This window comes from Rhinolophus hipposideros (assembly GCF_964194185.1).
Source record: "Rhinolophus hipposideros genome assembly, chromosome: 19".
Lineage (NCBI taxonomy): Eukaryota > Metazoa > Chordata > Mammalia > Chiroptera > Rhinolophidae > Rhinolophus > Rhinolophus hipposideros.
In genome coordinates this window covers 41574089-41598025 of record NC_138065.1, presented here as the reverse complement: position 1 = coordinate 41598025, position 23937 = coordinate 41574089, and the positions used below count along the sequence as shown (strand labels likewise).

Here is a 23937-nt window from a genome sequence, read left to right as displayed (position 1 = left end):
ACAGAGACTACTTGCGTAGGGCCATATATCTTCATGTGCTCTTTCGAGAGCCTGTTGTCTAAAGCTTGACTATATAGGCCTCAACTCATGACTTATTAATAACCTTCCTAGCCCCAGTCTTATCGAACCAGCACAAACATTTAGCTTCCCAAAGCACCTTTCTTTCCTGTGGTTCTGGCAACATTTCTCCCTTTGTTATATACCATTGCCGTCCAGGTTCACCTTTGAATACGGATTCATCGTAGATTTCAGACTATGTTCCTAACTGGTTGGATCCTTTGTAGCCTGATTGACACTGTGGTCTTCCTGACCGCTTTGGAGATAGATTGCATGGAGATAGATAGATCCAATAATTGGATCTACTTTTTTTTTTTTTTTTTTTGAGGAGCTCACAAGGGGGGCAATTCCCCCTGTTGCTGCGGGGCTTCACCAGCCAACCTGGCAAGAAGCTTTAGAGTTGGCTCCCCAGGTCCCCCTTGACTTGGTGACACCAGTGGCTGAGTCAGTCACCTGAATCTACTTTTGTAATGATCAGAGATGCTGAATTTATCAGGTTGGGGTCTTATTTATTTATTTATTTATTTAAACTTTGCACCCCACACTATAGACATGATTTCATGATCTACAATAAACTTCAAGAATCCCTCTTTAAATAGTAATTACTGTATACCCACAATACGATTATATTCCAATCATTCTATACACATTTTCAAGTTAAGAACAGAAATTTATTTATTTTTTTTAAATTATCCATGTTTATTTCAATCACAACAGGAATTTCTATTCTAAAGAGTTTTCTTTTTACAGGGAAGTGAGGCAGCAAATGTGGATTAATTAAACACAAGCAAAGTGCTTTGATGTACATGCTCAGAGGGTCAAGGAGTCCTTCCTAGAAGTGTATTTTGAACAAGATTTTAAGAGAAGGTATAGATATGTACTGGTGAAAAAGAAGTGGTTAGAAAAAAAGGGAAGTAAAACGAAAATTGTGCATTGGGGAACTATATCAGAAGAAGGGGGAATGGATGCTAAGAAAAAACAACAACACGTCCATTGCAGGATGGTTAAGCAGGCACTTGGCTGGAATTTACAAGAATGTTGGGGAGCAGTGACGGGTAAAGTTACTGAGATGCAGGTTCACAGCCTTGCTACCCACATTTTACCTGGATACTGTGGTAGATCCTAAGGGAAAACCAAAGGGAGAAAGAGACAGTGTTTGACCTATAGGAATTGACAATCTTGCCGATGAGACAGGACAATAGGAAAGTAGAGGAGGAGTCTTGCAAGCTAGTAAAAGTGGCTTGGATATTATATGGTGAGTGATGGAAGGAGCCTTTGGAGAGTCTCATGTATCATCCTGCCTCTATCTTCTGCTCAGGAGGCAGAGGTCTGAGCTGGGAAAGATCAAACTGAGCAGGCGGCTAGATTTCAAAAATCAATTTTTGTAGCTATGTCTAATCAATTAGCAAAAGAGCTTTTCCACCCACACAAAACTATTCTGAAGCACTTTAAAAAAAATGCGCTGCCTAAAATCTTCTGTCCACAATGAACAATTAATGGAAAATCACTGGTTTGCTTTTGCAAACAGCTCTTCATGCCAGTAACTTCAGGCTGTTTTCCAATCTTACAGTAAATTTTAATACTGAAACCAATTTAGGAATATTTAGTCCATAGGCTTTTTTAGTGGAAAGATGATTTGGGTAGACTAGAATAATGATTTTCTTTTCCACACCAAAATATTAGCAAGTACTAATGGCTCCACTCTGATACTGTCGGTTTCAAAATAAAGAAATATATTAAGTTGCGTGTGGAAAATTTTTGGATTATGTTAGAAACAGTGTAGCTTGATAATAGTTGAGATGGTAAGCAATTCAGATTTTGCCTTTAATGTATCATTTTATCTCCATCTTGGATCATACCTAAGAAAATTTCCAGATTTTTGTTGACTATTTTGCAAGTCCTCTGGTAATTGTTTGGTCTTATGTTGTAGAAATGTAGATGTTATTTTTTCCCTTTCTTTTTCTTCTTCTTTTCACCTGCCTCTTCGCTACTTGCAGACTGTTCTGTGATTTCTACTCTCTTCACTGGCATTGCAATGGGAGGCTTTCTGTGGTCCTTGGCTTCCTGGAATGACATTGGAGGCATATTTAAGTGCCTGACGACATTCCTGGGTTTATGTGGGTTCTGGCCCACATGGATGGGTGGTAGGTCTCTGAAAGGCACCAGCACAAAAATGACAGGCACCCTGAAGTCTGGTGTCAGATTGGGTTGTGGTTGTCCACTTGTCACTTGAAAAGATGGTCCAGGAGCGATACTGTTTAAGGCGTAGCTCTCTAAAGCTGCCTGAGCTGTCGTGTTCTGATTCTCTTTTGTCTGGGGAAAAACATCCGTGAAATAAGGTCTCACTCCTGTTATGGCATTGATCGCATATGCGTTGTACCTGTCAGCTAGTGCCCTCCCAGTTAAAATGGGCTGGAAAACCATTTCTCCTGAGACACCGCTCACAAAGTTGTTGAGGAGAGAATGCCAGATCGCACCACTTATTGGGCTCAACGTGACTTTCGGCCATAGACTTGCCAGGCTCCGGAGAGCTTCGCGGTTCCACGCCGAGGCAGGAAATTCGGCCTCAGTATGATAGAGCTGAGAGAAGTAAATACTAAGAGTGACATCTGGATACATTATGAGGAAATTGTACATTTTGCTGATGCAGCAGTGGTCAGCTTCATTACAAGGGGAGTTGTTGGAATACAGAATGATATGCCTGATGCCATCATTACTGTATATGGTTGAGTCAAAATAGCCATTCGTCTCAAATAGCATTGATTCTGGATGGGTATTATCGCCAGTGCAACTGCTAGCATGGCCCTTCTGCACCAGGCTTCCACCAGAAGTTTTTAGTTCATAAAACGTGAGGTGTTTGGGTTGAGGATATGTTGGCCCGTAAGGGAATCCAAAAATCTGATAAAATTCTGTGTAGGGCACTCTTGCTTCTTCACCTGTCCGAATATGGTAAGGACAATTAGAGCAATCTAGAGAGAAGCTTAGCCAGTAATAAGGTTTTACTATTGTTCCACGATTTGCTAAGTATTCCTCATAGAGCGGCTCCATTGCCAGTTTTATTGTCTTCTAGCTGCAACCCTAAACAAGGAAGGAAAAAAATATTTTATATATATGTATATATATACATACATATATATGTGTATATATACATATATATGTGTATATATACATATATATGTATATATATGTATATGTATATATGTATGTATATACATATATGTATATATATGTACATATATATATGTACGTATGTATGTATATATATAAAACCAGTGCAGGAAAAATTAAAGACAGTGCATTAATTTAGAGTCATACTTTCCATCAAAGCAGGTAGCATGATAACCATAATAGCACCTTTGATTCTAAAAGATAGTGGTATATGTAGATAGCCATAGATTAGAAAGCTTAGGATTCATCTTTATTGAGACTCCTGGAGAGTGGGGAAGAGACAAAAGAAAAAGGCACAATATACCTCTACCTATTTCATAGATTCTGAGGCAGAAGAGCAAATGGGTTAATGGTGCAAGTACTATCGTGTTTCCCCAAAAATAAGACCAGGTCTCATATTAAGTTTTGCTCCAAAAGACTCACTCTTATTTTCCAGTTAGGTCTTCTTTTCGGGGAAACACGTTGGAAGCAGACTGCCTCTTTTCAAATCAGGGTTCTGCCACTTACCAGCTTAGTAACTTTCGGCAAGTTGCTTAATATCTGGGAGCCACAGCTCCTTGTCTATAAAATGAGGCTAGGATTAGTTCCTACCTCTTTAGATTATTTTGAGGATTGAATGATAGACTAAATTTGTCTTTATTATGTGCCTGATACATATTGAGGACTCAATAAATGTTTAGCTCTTAGTAGTGATAATACAAGTCCCAGGGTTATCTAGATGATTCTTGTTTATGAAAGTCCAAAGAAATAAGCAGGGGTTTTGCATTTTGTTCGTGTTCTCCTTTTGTCTCTTTTCCGAACATGATAATATTTAATATATTGTGCAAAGGTTTTGGGTGTGCTTGCATCCGACAATAAATTGGAGGTGGTTATCCTTTTAGGAAAAGGATCATGGAGTCTGTTTTGCTTAATGGTAGAGACTTCTTGTAGAATGCCACTTGAGTATTCTTTGGGCCATGGACACTCATTCATCAACATTTGAGTTATTTCCAGTGTGTGTGGGGGGTCTTGTTAGAACATTTTGGAAACTTTACTATTCTTAAAGCAAATATGGTTCTTTAGGATATTTTAAATAGTTTCTGGGATGTTAAAACCAAAAAGCTGAGATCTTTAAGTAATGATTAAAAAAAAAAAAAAAGTCCCTCAGTTACCATTGTTCCCAAGCAGCAGCCTAAGCTGTTATAATATAGGTTTAAAAATATTTAAAAAGAACTTTTTATAATACAAGTATTACATGCTTCTTGTAGGATTTTTAAAATAATACTGATACATAAAGGAAAAACTAAAAAAAATCATGCCAGTTTGTACCATGTTTCCCCGAAAATAAGACCTAACCAGAAAATAAGCCCTAGCATGATTTTTCAGGATGACATCCCCTGCACATAAGCCCCAATGCATCTTTTGGAGCAAAAATTAATATAAGACCCTGTCTTATTTTCGGGGAAACACGGTACCAGTTTACATCTCCATCTATTCCCCAGGTCTATTCCCTCCAGTCATTTACTATGTGTGTTTGTTACACATACATAATTAAATCATGTTTTAATTTCGCATATTCACTTAGTATTATGTCATGAGCATTTTCCCATGTTATTAAAAACTCTTCAAAAACACAATATTCATGGCTAATTAGTGTTTATTACATAAGTATAGCATTCAGCTTCTTGCCTCTTTTTGTTATTATACATAGTGCTTTGATGGATATCTTTAAATAAATCGTTTGTACCTCTGATTCTTTTCTTTAAGGTAGATTACTAGAAGTCATTATTAAAATCACTTTCTCAGATTGCTTCCTAGGAAGGTGTACCAATTTTATCACATTCTCCCAGTGTTGTTTATAACCCCCTTTGCCAATTCGAGAAGTTAAGCATCTTTTTGTGGTTATAATTTGTATGGTTTTAATTCCTAGTGAGGTGGAACACTTTATATATACATGCTTATTGATCTGTAGTATTTATTCTGTGACCTATATTTGATCCCTTAACATTGTTTTGTTTGTTTGAGGTTTGCATATTGATTTGCAAGAACTCTTTATGTGCCAAGAATATTAGCTGTCATACTTATTGCTAGTATTTTACCTGCTTACAGAGCCTTTCAGTTGTGCTGACGGTATTTTTAATTGTACCAAATTTTACATTTTTATGTGGTCAGATATTTACCCTTAGGATTTTTTTTACTATTGTATTTAGAAAAGGCTTTCCCATCAAAGAGGAGTTAATAAGTACTCTCCCCATATTTTCTTCTGATATGTGTGGTTTCATTTTTTACGTTTAACTCTTTGTCTAGGTAACAAAACAGAAAAATGTAAAAGGGATAAACTGACCATTGCAACAAAATACGTTTTTCACTTTTCAAAACAGAAGGTATCATTTCAGAAGTATTTATTAGGACCTCTCCTGGGGAAGCCCTTTGATCAACTTCTGTCTTCCTCACCCCAGGGCACTGCAGCCATCGCTGTGTTTGATCAGCCTGCTCTCCAGGCTGGAACCTGCTGAGTTCCTTTGTCTAGCCCGTTCTGGGCAGAAAATAGAGAGGGTGCCAAAAAATGTATACACATTTTAAGAAAGGAAAAAATTGTGTTAAAATTACACTGATGGTAACCACTTTGAGCACCTCTTGTATTTGCAGAAGTCAACCGTGACTTGTATTCACTTTTGTTATCGGTATATATTGAGTATTACAATTTTAATACAGTTTTCCTTTCTTAGGACCTCAATCCAGCTGTACATAGAATGTAACCTTACTCATGTCACCGTCATCCTAATGGCGAATATCTCTGCATGAACTCTGGGTACCACATACTCATCCAATTCCAGATTTTTCCTAACCTCTGTCATGTCAACTTAGTCCACAGGATTGGGCGTTTACCTCAGTTTCCTCCTAAGTGCTATAATTTCCTGCTGTCACTGAATTCCTGCCCCGCGGCTTCCTAGACCTTACCTAGCTCTTCCTCAGGACCCTGGATTCTTCCTGCTTAACCCTTGGCAACACACCGATCACCTGGAACGTGGCACCATCTCCTGCTTGATCCTGAGCATTGTTTCTGCCTGGATCTGATGTTCTCTCAGACTTACTCATCAGACCGGATCTCTCTGAATCTCAAAACTTGTTGAAACCAAGCCCAGAGTCTCACTCTCTTTTGAATATTGTGCCTTGGATGTGGTCCGCCATTGGGTGGCCCACCTGATACCCATGTTACTACTCAGATTGCAATTTCAGCTCACCCATAGAAAATTGACAGATTGATTTGGCCAAAATACTATGGAAGCAGTACTGGGAGGCCCTTTTTGGCCTTTATTTTTTTTTGAGGGAGAGGTGAGAATGGCGTTAACTATTTATAGTGGTTCCAGAATTACCCTTTTGAGAAGTAGAAGTCTTCCTGTCTTTCAAGATAAAGATATGGAAACTCCCGAGTGCTTTTCTAAGTACTCCTTCCTCTGCACCCTTTTTCTCCTCTGGCTATTTTAGCCATGGATGGTGTATGACTACTGTCTGTAAGGAGATCTTGAAAACCAGTCACCTTCAAACGTAATGGAGGGAGAGCTGGGGTTTCATTCTTGCTTATGGCTTTTCAGTGTCAACCAGCTATAGTTCCCTAGTGGCGAGGTCTTCACTTTTTCAGAGGGTCTCTCTGGGATTATTCTTTGATCTCCCTCATCTAAAGGGGGAAACAGGAAAGAACTGCCCCCTTTGAACTGTTACAGAATTTCTGCTTTATATCATCCATTTGCCATTGGATCACAGACTGCCTTTATTGTTAACTTTCAGTGTCTGTCCTTTCATACTGCCCTACCCAGACAGAGACGTGCCTTGGTTCGCCCAGAGCCTACCCAGGAACCTTGATTGGTTCACAGGCCAGGTTGGCCAACACCTGTTTCCCCAGCATCCTGTGTTCCTACCACCCAGTCCTTTTCCTTCTGCTTTGTCTGAGTTTGGGAAATACATGTTGCCCTCCGTAGAGCAGATCTGCTGGTGATGAGAAGGAGAGATCTCTAAAACCCAGCTCCATCTTTGGGTTGTGAGTGACCCCTGGCCTGCAGCCCTGGGAGAACAGCCTTCCTTAGTTTAACATAAATGAGGACAATCTGCTCTCTTTTCGCCCAACTGGGATTTAGTAAGTACTGGTAAAGCACAGTTTGCACTGGAGTAATTGGAGAATGGAGTTTGCCCTTCCCAATCTGTGCACAATCTGTTAGCAGCTAAAAACAAATGTTAGCAGTTATAATTACCATCGTTTTGTCTCCGGGCTTGGATCACACTCCAGGTGTTCTAGGAGAGGGTCTGTTTCCTTTTTTTCCCCTCTTTAAGTCCCATGCCCTGTTTCAGGTAGCTTCGGAGGGCAATTGTGCTGTAAAGATGATCTCCTGTGTTGGTTCAGGACACTTTCACAGTTTGTGTCTCTTAGTTCCTGTGAACTTTGCTGTCCCCAGTTAGGAAGACGGTGCTGAGGTGTGGCTGCCTCTAAGAACACTGTTGAATTGGTGCCATGGTAACGTTTGCAAAGTAGCTACTGCTAGGATACGGTTCTGACACGTATTACTTTATTTGCATTTCAAACCACCTGTTCCGAAGATGAAAATATACATGAATACATATTGCAGTCTGGGTAAAAGTGTAATATCTGACTACGTAAGCGAACGTGTTGGGGTTTTTCTCCCTCTGGATGTAAGACTCAAGTTCTGACGTCATACTCCTCAGCGCCTTTGTCCTGATCTAGAACAGGTGCCAGGCTTGGTGTGTGGACGAGATTTGTTGGTCTGTGGCCTGTGGCGGCTGCAGGGCCTCTCCTTGGAGTTTTGCCCTTCAGGAAGAGAGAAGCACCTGTGAAAAGAAGCAGAGACTTGACTTCTCCAAAGAGGGGCGCTCTCTGCTCATCAGCCCGCAGTCCCGGTAGGGGAACCCGACGTACTCGGCGCTGCAGTTTCCTCTTCCAAGTTCCCAGGGAGACTCGGTAGCTGCAGGAAGAGCCACTCGCCCTTCTCCATTCTTTTCCCCACCTGCCTTCATCTCCACACCATGTCCTAGGACACTAGACCTGTGGATGGTCTGATTCACTCTGCTCACTCTCGGTGGTTCTCTCCTTCCTTTTCCTCAGGCCCCTTGAAGGAGTTGAGTGGTGAGTACTAGTGTGTGTTTCCCTTAGTTACCATCAAACGTCCTTAAGCGTATATACTATCAAATGACCCATCAAGGATAATGGAAGCACCTAGAAGGCTTCCTGTAGCAGCTTCACCACTCTTGCTTCTCATAGTGAAACTTCCAGTCTCCATAATAACAACAGTCCTCCGCCAGTTACTTTTGTTACATTTTCTTTCCTTCGGCCTTTCTTTGGTACATGCTCACTCTATTGCATCCAATTCCGTCCCCACCATTTGCCACGGATCATGTCTTTACTGTTCCCACTTCTTGCCTCTATTTTCGTAATATCTTCTAACTCAACGAACTTGTAAATATAAAACCAGAAGGTGATCCTCAAAGTTCATCTTTTATGTAACTTTAACAAAAGATATTCCATTTAAAGATATTGCCATGGAAATGAGTCTCTATCCCTCAGTAGATTTACCAATTGCATTTTAGGGTGACTTCAGGGATAGGCAATTCCAAGTAGCCCACATTTTAAAAACCAGCTCTACTGAGGTATAGTTGACAAATAAAAATTGTGTACACTTAGGGTGTACAACTTGATCTTGTGATATATTTCTACACTGTGAAATGATGACAACAGTCGAGCTAACTAACTTATCCATCACCTCATACAGTTATCTTTTTTGGGCTGTGTGTGTGTGTGTGTGTGTGTGTGAACACTTACGATCTACTCTCTTGGTAAATTTCCAGTACAATGTAGTATGGTTAACTGTAGTTACCATGCTCTACATTAGATCTCCAGGACCTATTCATCTCGCATAACTGAAACTTTATACTCTTTGAGCAACATCACTCCACTTTCCCTTCCCCCAGCCCCTGGCATCCACCATTCTATTCTATGCTTCCGTGAGTTTGACTATTTCAGATTCCTCATATAAATGAGATCAGTATTTGTCTTTCTGTGACTGCTTTTTTCACTTAGCATAATGTCTTCCAGGTTCATCTATGTTGTGGCACATGGCAGCATTTCCTTTTTTATTTTTTTAAAGCTGAATAATATTCCATTGTATGTATGTAACACATTTTCTTTATCCATTCATCTGTCCATGGTTATTTAGGTTGCTCCATGTCTTGATGGTGTGAATGAATAATGGTGTGGTGAATATGGGAGTGCAGATAGCTCTTTGAGATCCTGATTCCAATTCTTTTGGATGGATACCCAGAAGTGCTGTTGCTAGTTCACATGGTGGTTCCATTTTTAATTTTTTTGAGGAACCACCATACTGTTTTCCATAATGGCTGCACCAATTTACATTCCCACCAACAGTGCACAAGGGTTCCCTTTGCCATATCACTGACACTTGCTATCTTTTCTCTTTTTGATAATTGCCATCTTAACGGGTGTGAGGTGATACCTCATTGTGGTTTTGATTTGCAAAACCTCATGATTAGTGATGTTTGAGCACCTTTTTTCTATACCTGTTGGCCATTTGTATGTCTTCATTTGAGAAATGTTTAATCAGGTCCTTTCCCCTTTTTTAAATCAGATTTTTATTTTTTGCTACTGAGTTGTATGAGTTCCTTATGTCTTTTGGATATTCTTATCAGACATGTTGTTTGCAAGTTTTTTCTGCCATTCTGTAAGTTGCATTTTCACTGTATTGCTTAAGTTCCTTTTGCTGTGCAAGAAGCTTTTTAGTTTGATACAGTCCCACTAGTGTATTTTTGTTTCTCACGCCTGAACTTTTGGTGTCATATCCAAAAAAAGTCATCACCAAGACCAATGTCAAGAAGCTTTTTCCCTGTTAGTTTTATGTGGTCAGCTTTTACGTTTAAGGCTTTAATCCATTTTGAGTTGATTTTTGTATGTGGTGTGATATAAGGGCCCAGTTTCATTCTTTTGCATGAGCCATCATTTTTTAAGCTACTATTTTTTTACTGTTAGGTGAAGGAAAACTCTGAGGGAAGGTCAGTTTTGCAAAACTCTCTTTAGTTTGTACAGAATAACTTTAAAAATTGAATTTAGTCACAAGGAAATAAAGGATTTTGATGATGGTTCAAGGACCTTCTCACAATTCTTATTGCTAAGGTGACATTTACAAGAAAGGAAAAACTTTGAAGAAACATCTAGCTTCCCAAACAGACTCCTTTTATCTGTCTTCCTTTGTTAACCTGCCACATTTCATTTTCATTCAGATGAAGTATGATGTATATTATCTATAGAAAAGCAATATGCAATTATAATGAAGAAGTTTTACAAAGGCAAAACTTTCCTACACTGATATGTATTTTAAAAATACCTTTACTTAGTTTAACACTCCAAAAATTGTTTCTAATCTATGTTCTGACTTCCAATTTGGGATATATCCAAAATGGTTTGTGTATTGCCAGTTGCTCCGTATAAGGTGACTTTCTCTCTTCATGGCAAGAAGTAAAATAATTTACATTTTCTTGCTGAAAGTTTTTACTTTTATTTGGATGTACTGTGGCCAATGATTTATGTAATTCATTGCTTTCAAAGCAGTTTGGTTGACACTGAATGATAATGCCCACATTCAGATAGCAGTAACAAACTACCTAAAACAAAACAAAACAAAACCAAAAACTGGAAAAAAAAAACAATCATGAAATAAAGAAGTGCAGAAAATTCAGTAGGTTTCATTGATCCCACTAAGGAATTAGGTGGGAAAGATGGAATAAGATTAAGTGTTGAATATAATTAGCAACGTATTAAAGATTTTGTAGGGTGTCAGATGGGCACTTGTCTTATTAGGGGGACGGTTTAGATGCCTGATCACTGCGTTGTACACCTGAGCTGAAGCTGAATAATATTGAATGTCAACTGTAATTTAATATATGTAGTCACAGGATGTGGAGTACAGCACAGGGAATAGAGTCAATGGAATTCTAACACCTATATATGATGTCAAAGGGGTAGTAGATCGGGGAAGGGGGGTTTTCACTTTGTGAGGGGTGTAAATGTCTAACTGTTACATTATTTTGTACACCTGAATTGATAAAAAATAAAATAAAATATAGCAAGTGAAAAAAAAGATTAAGTGTTAAGGTCCAGAGGAAAGGAAGACAAAAGCAGCGGACGGGTCTTCTAGCTTGGGGTCATCAGCAGAATGGCCACAGGGTGGCAGAAGAGTCTTAATAGCGAGGAAACTTTCGGTGGAGGATGGTTACTAAAATCACAGACTTCTCTCAGAATTCCTCCATGTTGTTTTCCTCCATTATCCTAGGGAAACACAAACAGATGTTTAGAATCAAAGGTAGCTACGAAAACTTAAGAGAAAGTGCAGGGTGAAGGCACCATCTTTATTCCCAGAGTCAGTATAGATGCTCTAAAAAGGTTTCACACTATCTGTAGGGAAGGACCAATTTAGTTTCCACACCATCATGCACTAATAATTTTGTAAAATTCAATGAAAATGATTTTACTGAAAAAAAAAATGAACAAAAGAGACGTAGGAAATATAAGCCCACTTAAAAAATAATTAGTTCAACAGATATAAACAGATAAACATGTATAAATTTTAAATCACATTTCCATAACTATAAACAGACTGGTTATTTTTGCTAAGACATTGTTTAATCCATCTGACTTTTTTTTATTTATTATTATTAGTTGCAGGTGCACAAGACCAGGTAATACTTAGACGTTCATCATTTATATCCCTCACACTGTGGACCCCCCTCCCCCCACACCCCCATCCACTATCCCTCCGACATCGCACCGAGCCATCACATTATATACATAAAATTGTAGTTGGCATTCATTATTGTTCAGCTTCAGTGTACAGTACATTGATCAAGCATCTACCTCTTCCCTGAGGTCATCTGACTTTTTTCATAGTAAAATATTCTCAGTGAAGGAAGTAGTGTGTTGCTTTACATTCTGGCTCAAGATTCTTAATTTGAGCAACTACTCTAGAACCTTTCATACAAGGTTTGAACTCTAACCCACATTTCCTGAGATAGCTCACACAGGGTCATCGCAAATTTCTATAAAAGTTTTTAAATCCTCTCAGTTTCTGTACTTACCTTGTTGGTACTGGTAGCAGTTTATCGATGGGCACTAGTTTGCAAACTTACCTTTGATTGACATTGCTTTCATGTACTTCTTCCATCCCATTTAAGTCATTGTTAGGAAGTGATTCTATGAACTTCGTTACATTTAATTTAAGTTAATTCTTCTGGTTAGTTTATAATAAATACAAAAGATGAATTTAAATGACAATAGCATTTGTTGAACAGAGATTAACATTTAGTGAATGCCTACTCTGTGCCAAAAATTTGACTTGTCTTATATTCCAAAGAGGTGGCTATTATTACATTTTCCATTTTATGCATAAGGAAACTGAGGTTCAGAGTATTTAACTAATGCTCAAGGTAACATAGCTAGTAATTGGTAGAACTAGGATTTGAACCAAGAGCATTCTAAAAGTCTTTTTTTAAAAAAAAAAAAATACTGTAATCCCTCCATCATATTCTATTTTTTGAGCAAATAGAAAATAATTTCAAATTTATAACTGAGTCTTAAGATAAGTTGGAAAAAATCATATTTCAAAAGCCAGACAATCATAAAGTTAAGAAAGAGAAGAGAATGTAGGAAAACTATGTCATGATCAGAGAATAAGTACGTATGAGAAAACAGCTGAAAATGTTTCTGGCAAGAGGAAAGAAAAAAAATCAACTTCTTGAGGTATAATTTACATATAAAATGCACCCATTTAAAGTGTGCAGTTTTATAAGTTTTGACCAATGTATATTCTCATGTTACCACTATTACAATAAAAATATAGACTATTTCCATTAATCCCAAATTTCCCATATCCCTTCCTTTCCCATCAATCACCCTCCCACATGGCTCTAGGGAAGTACTGTCTGTTACTATAGATTAGATCTGTTTTTCCCAAAGTGTCACATAAATAGAATCATAAAGTATGAACTTTGGCATTTTTCTGTTATTGCTCAGCACAATGTTTTTGAGATTCATCCATGTGATTGTATCTATCAGTAATTTTTTCCTTTTTGGTACTAATATTCCGTTGCATAGATATGCTATAATTTATTCATCTATTGATGGACATTTGTGTTGTTTCTAGTTTGGGGTTATTAGGAAAAACTGCTGTGAATATTCACATCCAGGTCTTTGTGTGAACACATATTTATATTTATTTCCCTTGGACAATTACTCAAGACTGGAATTGCTAGGTGGTTGTATAGGAAACACATCTCACCTTTCTAGGAGCTTCTCAAGGGGTTCAGAACAAGTCTCCCTAAGATGTGCCACTTTGACTTGTGAATTATTTTGAAGGCCATCAAGACCCCGTGGGTCACAAGAAACTTTTATCTCTCCCTTAAAGAATTTAAATCAAGGGCCTTGCCCATAATAAGAGTTATTACCAGAGATAATTTTTATGACCTATCTATAGGGCAGGGCAAACATCTAATTACTGAACATCTGCTCTGTTATTATCCTGCAAATGACCTTTCTCCCCTCTGAAGCCCCACAGTGTCTGAGCTCATCGTTAGCTCAGAATGCCATATATATCTCATTTTCCGTCTCTGACTTGCTCATGTATGTGGGGTTTCCATACATGAGTATGTAATTAAATTTGGTTCTCTTGTTAATCTAATCTGTCTCATGTATATTTAATGATTAGATCAGCCAAAGGAACCTAGAAGGGTAGAGAAAAATGTCTTCCTCCCCAGAATGGCCAAACTATTTCCAAAGTGATTGGTTATTTTGTATTCTCATTAACGTGTGGGCATTCTGGTTTCTCCACATTCTTCTCAACACTTGGTGTTGTCGGTGAAAGGACTATGTAACATATCAATTTCGAAAGACTAGTTTCTTTTAAGCTTGTCATTTGACAGGAAAGGGGTGAACAGGGGCGGGGATTCTGTAGTCCTTCTGTTTCTTCATTTGGATAGCTAATCCTCAATAATTATCTCCAAGGGCACCATACTTATCAAGCAAGACATTGGAAATTTAGCTTATCACTGCCTTCAGCTTCTCTTGTCCCAATCTCATCCAAATGAAGTCACTGATAGTGCTGAACTGAATTCAGTTCAATCTTGTCCCTCAATGAAGCCATAGTATGTGGAAGCTGAGAGAAAATATTATGGTTGTAGATTCAGTAGAGCATATGGTGAACTCTGAAAATCTTCTAAGTAGAAAATACTCAGCCATTATCTCTTGCAACATTCCTCTCCTCCATTCTCTCTTTTCTTTTGGAACATCGATTAGGTATATGTTGAACCTTCTCACTTATTCCCTGTCTCTTAATTTGACTCTTGTACTTCCTTTTATTCATCTTTCAGTGCTATATTCTGGGTGTTTTCTCAGGGTAAATCATCCAGTTCTCTACTCTCTTTCACAGGTCTATTAATCTGCTCTTTAAACCACTTACTGAGTTATTTATCATTTCTGCAAGTTATATTTTGTACCTTTTTTCGTAGTTTTGGTCTTTTTAGCTTTAATTATTTTAAATGTTCTTATTGTATACTCTGTTACAAATAATTCTGTTATCCAATGTTCTTGGGGATTTAACTTTGCTTTTAGTTATTTCTGCCTATTCTTGCTTATGGTGGCTTGTTCTTTTGGGTGTTATAAAAGTGTGTTTTTAAGTCATGCTTGCTGGGGATTCTGTGTGGCCTTCACTGACAGCATGTCTTCTCAATTTTTCCTGCACATTAGAATCACCTAATGAGCTTTTAAAAATTAGGATGGCTGGTTGAATCCTAGTCTAGTTAACTCATTTACTCCAGCTGTGAGACTGAGGCATTAGTGTTTTTAAAGTTCCACAGTCAAGGTTGAGAACCACTCAAATTCGCTCTAGAGAGAATTTGCCTTTAATTTTTACAGGTCCTACGAGTGTGTTTCCAGCCCTGGATCACTTTAATATTAATTTCTCAGGTCTGGGTTCCTGAACTGCGTAGGTGTGTACTTTTTTTTTTTTTTTACCAGTTGAAAAACATTTTTCATAGAGAATATCAACAAAGTTAATTTGATTCTTGTTTGTTTTTTTCCAACTTTTTTGAGGAATAATTGACAAATATAATTGTATATACTTAAAGTGTAAAATGTGATGATCTTTATATACATATACATTGTGGAATGATTACCAAGATCATACTTATTAATATGTTCATCACCTCACGTAGTTAACTCTTTTCTTTTATGTGGTGAGAATGCTTAAGATCTAGTCTCAGTAACTTTCATGTATAAACAGGTACACAATACCATGTTATTAACTATAGTTACCATACTGTACATAGATCCTCAGAACTTAGAAGTTTGTACCCTTTGACCTACAGCTTCCCAGTTCCTCCTCTCCCCAACCGTTGGTAACCACCATTCTGTTTTGTTTCTATGAAATGAGCTTCCCCCCCCCTTTAGATTCCACATATAAATAATACAATACAATATTGATCTTTCTCTATCTCTTATTTTACTTAGCACAATGCCCTGCAGGTTCATCCATGTTGTTGTAAACGGTAGGATTTCCTTTTTTGTTTTTTTTGTGGCTGAATAATATTCCATTGGATGGGTGGATATCTATCTATCTGCCTGCTTGCCTGCTTGCCTGTCTGTCTGTCTATCTATCTATCTCCTGTATTTTCTTTATCTATTCATGTGTCTGTGGACTTTTAGGTTGTTTTTATATCTTGATTGGAAGTAATGCTGCAGTGAACATGGGAGTGCAAATATCAATTTGAGATACTGATTTCATTTCCTTTGGAGTGGGATTGCTGGATCATGTGGTGGGACTATCTTTAATTTTTGAGGAACTACTACACTGTTTTCCAGAATGGCTATACCAATTAACATTTCCACCAATAGTGTATAAGTGTTCCCTTTCTCAACAAACTCACCAACATTTGTTGGTTTTTGTCTTTTTGATAATAGCCATCTTAACAGGTGTAAGGTGATAGCTCGTTGTGGTTTTGATTTGCATTTTCCTGATGACTAGTGATGTTGAACACCTTTTCACGTACCTATTTGGCATTTGTTTGTCTTCTTTGGAAAAATGTCTATTCAGGTCCTTCGTCCATTTTTCATTGGATTATTTGCTTTTTTGCTATTGAGTTGTATGAGTTTTTTTTATATATTTTGGATATTAACCCCTTATCAGATATATGGTTTGCAAATATTTTCTCCCATTCTATAGGTTGTGTTTTCAATTTATTGATTGTTGCTTTTTCTGTGTAGAAGCTTTTTAGTTTGATGTAGTCCCACTTGTTTACTTTACTTTTTTGTTGCTTGTGCTTTTGGCATCTTACCCCAAAAAAATTCATTGCTAAGACCAATGTCAAAGATCTTTATTTTCCCTATGTTTTCTTCTAGGAGTTTGGTGGTTTCAGGTTTTACATTTATGTCTTTAATCCATTTTGAGTTAACTTTTATGAGTGATGTAAGATAGGAGTCCAGGTTCATTATTTTGCACCTAGATATCCAGTTTTCCCAACACCATTTGTTGAAGACACTATTCTTCCTCACTGTAAGTTCTTTATGCCTTTATCAAAAATTAGTTAACTGTATATGCACAGGTTCATTTCTGAGCTTTTTATTTTGTTCCATGGCTCTCTGTGCCAGTACCATACTCTTCATTACTCTGTAGTAATGAGCTCTGTAGCTCTGTAATGCAGTTCAAAATCAGGAAGTGTGATGCCTCCAGCTTTATTCTTCTTTCACAAGATGGCTTTGGCTGTTCAGGATCTTCTGTGGTTTCATACAAATTGTAAGATAGTTTTTTTCTATTTCTGTGAAAAATTCCATTGGAATTTTGATAGAGATTGCATTGAATTTGTAGATCACTTTGGGTAGTGTAGACATTTTAACAATATTAATTCTTCCAATCCAAGAACACAGAATGTCTTTCCATTTCTTTGTGTTTTCTTCAATTTCTTTCATTGTCGTATAGTTTTTATTGTACAGCTCTTTCAACTGCTTTTTTCATGCTATTGTAAATGGGATAACTTTCTGATTTTCCTTCAGATAGCTCATTGTTAGTGTATAGAAATGCAAATGATTTTTGTATGTTTATTTTGTATGTTGCAACTTTACTGAATTTATTTATTAGTTCTAACAGTTTTTGGTAGTCTTTAGGGTGTTCTATGTATAAGATCATGTCATCTGCAAACAGATAATTTTACTTCATCATTTCCAATCTGTATACCTTTTATTTATTTTTCTTGCCTAATTGCTATGGCTAGGACTTCCAGTATTATGTTGAATTGAAGTGGTAAGAGTGAGCATGCTTGTCTTGTTCCTGATCTTAGAGGAAAGACTTTTAACATTTCACTGTTGAGTATGATGTTCACTGTGGGCCTATCATATATGGCCTTTATAATATTGAGGTGCATTCCTTCTATGCCTAATTTGTTGAGAATTTTATCATGCAAGGATGTTGCATTTTGTCAAATGCTTTTTCTGCATCTATTGCAATGATCATATGCTTTTTTATCCTTCATTCTATTATGATCTCTGTATGTTGAACCATTCTAGCATCCCAGGTATAAATCTCACTTTATCATGGTGTCTGACCCTTTCAATGTCCTCTTGAATTCAGTTTGCTAGTTTTGTTGAGAATTTCACATCTATGTTCATCAGGGATATTGGCCTGTAATTTCTTTTTTTTGTGGTGTCTTTGTTTGGCTCCAGTAATGCTGGCCTCATAAAATGATTTTGGAAGTGTTCCTTTCTCTTCAATCAGGTAGTATAAATTTGAACCTTGTGTTGGGGAGGCTTTTTTCCCCCTTCCAAGCATTTATACTGAGAAAGACAGTTTCCTTGTCATCTCTTTTTACTAAACAAATAATTCTAGGTTTTTCTGTGTACTTAGATCACAATCTTGTTGCAAATAGAAGTCTTGCCATGACTGTGAGTCTGTAAATTCATGGTCATGCCCTGCGCTCGAATTCATCCTCTTGTTCCAGTGTCTGCCTGAACCAAGTGTGAGCTTGCTGTGTCTTGAGACATGGTACATTGAAACCCAGTGTAAGCATCCACCTGGCAGACAGAACTCTGGAGCCTGTATGTGTTTCCCCAGACTGTGCCCGGCCTGGTCTTGGCTTCATCTTGCTCCAGCTGGTCTATGTTGCCAAGGTCCCGGCATGCTTTGAATTCCAACCTACCTGAATTATGTCAACTTCTATTCTTTTTCTTCTGTTTCCAAGTCTCTGTCTTTACTGACTTGCCAAACTTAAGTCTGGTTTCAGTTTATTTCCTGGATTCATCTTCCCACAAAGGACTCTATTCCTGATTTGAGAGTTTGTAGTGTGGTTTATAGCAATGTGGGAAGGGGTCCAACTCAGGATTCAGATTTCTAGGATACCCAGATGGTCTAAGCAAAAAGCTTCTAACTTTCCACTTCATTTAAAACAACACTTAACTTATTGAGTAGGTAAATTCCAAAGACCTTTTATTACATGTTGATAATACATGCACCTATAGTATTAATTGAGGATAAACACTGAATTACTCATTTTGTCAGAAGGAGGAGTTTACAGTTGAGGATGCCCTTTGATTTACTTTTATTTGCTTAATTCATGAGTAGCCATTTCCCTGTATACCAAATATAACCAGCTGTGGCTGGATTGTGGCTGTGCTAGTCCATGCACCCTTTTACTCTGAGGCCTTGTAAGGAAACTGAGTTTTGTGAAAAGCATCCAGTGAACTCTTAGTGGTATTGGATGGATCATTTATCCCAGTGTGGACTTTCTTATTTCTTTCAGGATGCCCTGCTGAGATTACCACTGAAACACCAGTCTTACTCAGAGTAATTCCTAGCCCTGTGTCAGTGATGTTAGCATTTGATTACGGACATAGCTTGAAGATTGAACAAGATACCTGGTGGCAAGAGAGTACTTTGTGCTAGTAATGAGCCCGCAGAAATGTGGTCCAATAGCATCTTTAATCTTTGTCAATTGCATCCTTGGGGGTTCATGTTAGTGTCCTCCTTTTAATCATTTTGTCGTTATTTAGATTTCTCTTTTTACTTTTTCTCTTCCCTTTCTTGGAAGTATCTTCAAAAGGAATTAGGAGGCACTTCTAAAAGTTGTCTTTGAAGATTGTTGCAGTATGTATACCCGTCGAAAAGGATTGACCAAAACCTGTTGAAAGCTATTTTATACATCAAGTTCTAAGCTCGTCTCAGCTCTTTTCTTATGATTTGATCATCCAGAATGATCTGAAAGAAAACCATCAGAGCTAATTATAGAGCCCAGAGTGATTTTCAGATGCCTGTTTTCCTTTTTTTTCTCATGCTGGGTAGTCAGGAAATCTTGCAGTCTGGTTGAACCCAATTTACATTTTTGTTGGGATTGGGAAAGTAGGGTTTTAGACTTTATTTAGAAAGCAAAACTCTTTAATTTGCTTAGGAACACTTACTGTCTATTTGGTTTTATTCCTCCTTTCTCTCTCTTGTCTTCTCTCCCTACCTCTCTGCTTCCCTTCCACCCTCCATTTCTTTCTTCTTTTCTTTCCTTCCTGTCTTTTCTTTCCTCCTTCCTTAATTCCTCTCTTCCTTGCCTTTTTTTTTTCCTTCCTTCCAAACTTTCTTCTTTCCTTATGTCTTGGTAGGTTGAAAAACCTAAATATTTTGGAAAATAGACATTGTTGAAGGGAAAGTATTATTTCTATTATAAAAATGTGCTTTAGACTAATGATATCTCAGGTTTGGAAATACAACTTAATGGTCTCCTGTTTCGGCCATTTAATGAATATTTGAATTTCTCCTACTCTATCCACAGTGTGTGATGGGATACCTACATCACCTACAGTGATGGAGAATTCCCTTTGTCTTGAAATAACCCATTACAATTGTTAACAGCTCTGACACTTACTTAGTTGCTGCTGATGTTGAGTTAAAATATATTTCTCTATAACATCTATCCACTGCTCTTTAATTTCTCTCCTTGGGGCCATATAGAGCAGTATTTTTCAAATTTTAAGTTAAAATCCAGAGTTGTGAAATAATTTTAGTTGCATGTGACCAGCATTCAAAAAAGGAGAAGAAATGGAGTAGAATGGGAGTAGTACAGAATGAAAATATCACAGTCTGTTACAAGTAGTAAAACTTTCATGAAACCTTTGTCTTAATTGCATAATTAAGTTATTTAATTACATAATGCACTACATATGTGAGCTGGGTCACAATGGTTAAAAAAATGTTGGAAAGCTGCCGAATAGAGTGTTCCTGACTTTTCTTTCCTATGGCCATCCGTACTGTGGAGCTGTTAAGCTAAACATTTCCTCCCACTCATCCATCCATATGTGTCATGGTCTCTTATCTCCTTGCCGTCCTTAATAACCTAGTATAACTAGTTTGTATAAAAATAGGGACCTATAATCAAAACAATGTGCCTAACTGTGCTCTGACTGAAACAGAGGCAAGAGGTACTCTCCTTTTCCTGAGTAGCAGAATGGCCTTCAGTGCATTCCCGTGCTGTCCGAGGATAGTGGTTACCAATGCAGAGACCTTGGCTATTGACCTTGGAGTCTGTTGTTCAGTCAGTGTAGCAAGCTTTGGGGTTAGCTGAATAGTAACCATGGGCAAGCTATTTAACCTTTCTGATAAATAGCCTCAGTTTCTTCATCTATAGAAAGGATAATATTAATATTTCATAATATTTTTGTAGGTATTAAATGACTTAATATATGTAAAGGACTTAGAACAGTGCCAGGTAAATAGTACACACTTAGTGAGCTAATATAATTTTAAAGCAATGACAGCAAATTGTTGATCCATTGAACTTTTTATCAACCCAAATGTCTAGAGCTGTTGGTGTGTGCTATAAAGTGTGATCTGATGCCCCTGTCTGCCATGGGCAACCCCAGTTGGCACCTGTTATCCTAGCATAATTAACAGTACCCCCTTTGCACTCTCAAATGTGGCCCACCTAGAACCTCATATCTGATTATTCTACACTACATGTTTATAGTAGGAATTAATGTTTTCCCCAGTTATATGCCACCTTAGCTACAAGCCATATTTTCTCTCACTAAGTACTTGATTAATTTTGAATTTGTGTGGAAGACCTTACTTGTTTTTTTTTCCTATTGAAACTTCACTTCGATTCTCCTCCCGTCTGCCCAAGGTGCAGAACCGAGATTGACAGCAGAGGCTGCCTGACTCCAAAAGCTAGGCTTTCCCTGTGGGCCCAGTTACCCGGCTTTCATTTGGTCCATCATTCTGTTCGGCGAAGAACTTTTAAGAGTCTGATTAAATCACTCCAGGGTATTGATTAATCCTCTGAACTTCATATTATGCACACGTCTTTTTATTCATTCAACAAATATTAAATGAGTGTCCACAGAATGCCAGGTCCTGTTCTAGGAGCCAGGAATGGAGCAGGGGACCAGCCGACATGTCCCTTCTCCTAGGGAACTGACATAGTTTAAAAGTTGCTTTGTGTCTTAATCCAAGTAAATGGAGGGTGCCAGAGTAGGATTTATATGAAGCCCTGAAGCTGGTCCCTAGATACTTTCTTCTGGCTTAAAATTAGGTATTCATTAAAAAATAGCACTGAGCAATCATTTAACGGATAGAGCCTGTTTGTATTTTCAGTCAATCTGTATTGCTTCTTTTTGTCCAAAGGACAGTATAAACCTACTGTCAAAGGCCTTTTTCTTGCTATACCACATCTGTCATATTCCCTAGACTTTTTAGTCCACTGTGAAAGAAGGAAATCGTGTTTTGACTAGTCATCTTTAGTGGTTGCCCAGTAACATTTTGTAAATGACCACGTATTGTAATAGTCTGTCCTAGAATGTTGTGGTCAGGTAGTTTGCAGAACTTGCATTCTTTATTGTTTTGAAAATCGGGACTTTCCTTCTTTTTGCCAGCTTCTTTTGTTTACTAAGATTCCTTAAAGATCCCTGCCATTGGCTCAGTGATCTCATTTACTAAGTTCTTTGCATGTCTTAGAATACAGTTTGGCCAGAGCAGGAGACTTAAGCTTCCTTAGAAACACTAGATGCTCTCTTAAAATCTTATCTTTGGTTTCAGTTCCCTCCTATGAATATATTAATAGAATTCTACACTGAAACTTGGACATTGTAATAGGTGCCATGCATTAAGCCCTGACTAACACTTACTTTTGTAAGTATTTTACACACATATCTCCCTTAATCATGGTGTATCCCCCTGACATAGGTATGATCTCCATTTGAGAGAAGAGGAGAGCAAGGTCACTCAGGTAGTGAGGTGTAGAGTGGGGATCTGAACCCAGTCTGATGTCAGGATGATTGGAGAATGGGGTCCCCTCAGGACTAACACTTGGACAGAGGTTCTTGATGAAATAGCCTTCTAACATGGCAGACTTTCTTCTAATGGGAGAAAATTAAGTTTGCACTTGTAATTTATAATTCTGTCGATGACTCAGTTTTTATGTGAAATAGGTTACTTCCATAAAGATGAAGCTATTAAAGCAGATGGAGATGAGGTAGGACTTGGCGGGGGGGAGGAGCAATAATTTGAATAAAACTATCCAATTTTCTTTTTTGTTTTTTTCTGCAATGTCTGTCGGCTTTTCTTCATACAAATGAAGGAAAGAAAATGTGCAGCTGGGTGTGACCTCTTAGGCAGTGAAACAGTTTGCTTTCTGTTGAATAGATTGGTGCACCAAAGACCCAAGTGCCTTGTTTTGAATTATTTTCTGACTCTCCATAGATTCATTGTCTTTCCTGCCATGATACCATTATCGATGAGTTTAATTCTCATTGGTTTATATCAGGCTTACTTCCAAGAAAGGATTTGAGGTGATAGCGGTATCTATTGACTTAGTAGCAACATTAAAAATATGTTCTGTGTGACTGAACAGTTGGCCCTGTAAGGACAGGGGCCCACATCTCTTCTGGTCCCTGCTGTGTTGTTGGCTCTGAGCGACATTCGTGGCAGACCACCACATTCATTGAATAAATGAATGAATTGATGAATGGCAATCTTCCTGTTAGCGTTAAGAGATTTTCTGTATCACTTAAATTTCTTTTGTTGGTGGTGAGTTGAGAAGTTACTTTCTGTCTCTTTCTAAAAGAGCAGGATTCTTAAAAAAAAAAAAAAAGTTGTGTGATGTTTGAAAGGGCAAGATCACTTCCTACGACTTTTGATCTTGGAGAAGTTTTTTAGCTTGGTGATCCGGTCCCAGCACCAGCGGTTTGTCTGAGCAACAGGAGTAAAGGAGAGCATTTGCAAGGGCGAGGTGGGAGAGCTCTCACTGTCGTCATCAGGCTCCCTTTATAAACCCAGAGTAGTTGTTACAGAAACTGTGGGGTGGGACACTGGTCATATTGACACTTCTAGTTTTTAAGTGGAAAGGCCAGGAGACTTCAGTCCCAAAGAGGACAGAAGAGCCTGTATATATAGGTCCTTAGCACATTACAGGGATGAAAAGCTAAACCCGTAATTTGCTCCTTACCCATCTCTCCTGCCCCTAGGATGTTATTTTAGCAGAGCTGAAGAGTGAGTCTTTCCTTTAGAGAACCTTCTCTCTTTCCACATAAACTGTAATTATCATCTGAAAGTACACCAATATGTGATTTAAATATTTTATATTTATATTTATACTTATACCTAGTTTACATATTTAAAACCTCATATAGAGACTTGATTT

At 37.9% G+C, this 23937-nt stretch overlaps 2 protein-coding genes across 3 annotated transcripts in view; one reads left to right on the top strand and one right to left on the bottom strand.

Annotated features, from left to right (window-relative positions):
• The window catches only part of RGL1 (ral guanine nucleotide dissociation stimulator like 1), a 218881-nt gene that overhangs the window by 6683 nt on the left and 188261 nt on the right, over nt 1-23937 (top strand). The window lies entirely within an intron of this gene.
• On the bottom strand, nt 711-7663 carry APOBEC4 (apolipoprotein B mRNA editing enzyme catalytic polypeptide like 4). Its single transcript, XM_081026004.1, has 2 exons — nt 7455-7663; nt 711-3135 (listed from the first exon to the last, which is right to left on the bottom strand). The coding sequence occupies exon 2, from the start codon at nt 3103-3105 to the stop codon at nt 1999-2001; it is 1107 nt and encodes a 368-aa protein (XP_080882130.1). The 5' UTR covers nt 3106-3135; nt 7455-7663; the 3' UTR covers nt 711-1998.

Excerpts from the sequence above, each read along its gene's own strand:
- APOBEC4 (XM_081026004.1), bottom strand. The coding sequence starts at position 3,105 with ATGGAGCCGCTCTATGAGGAATACTTAGCAAATCGTGGAACAATAGTA.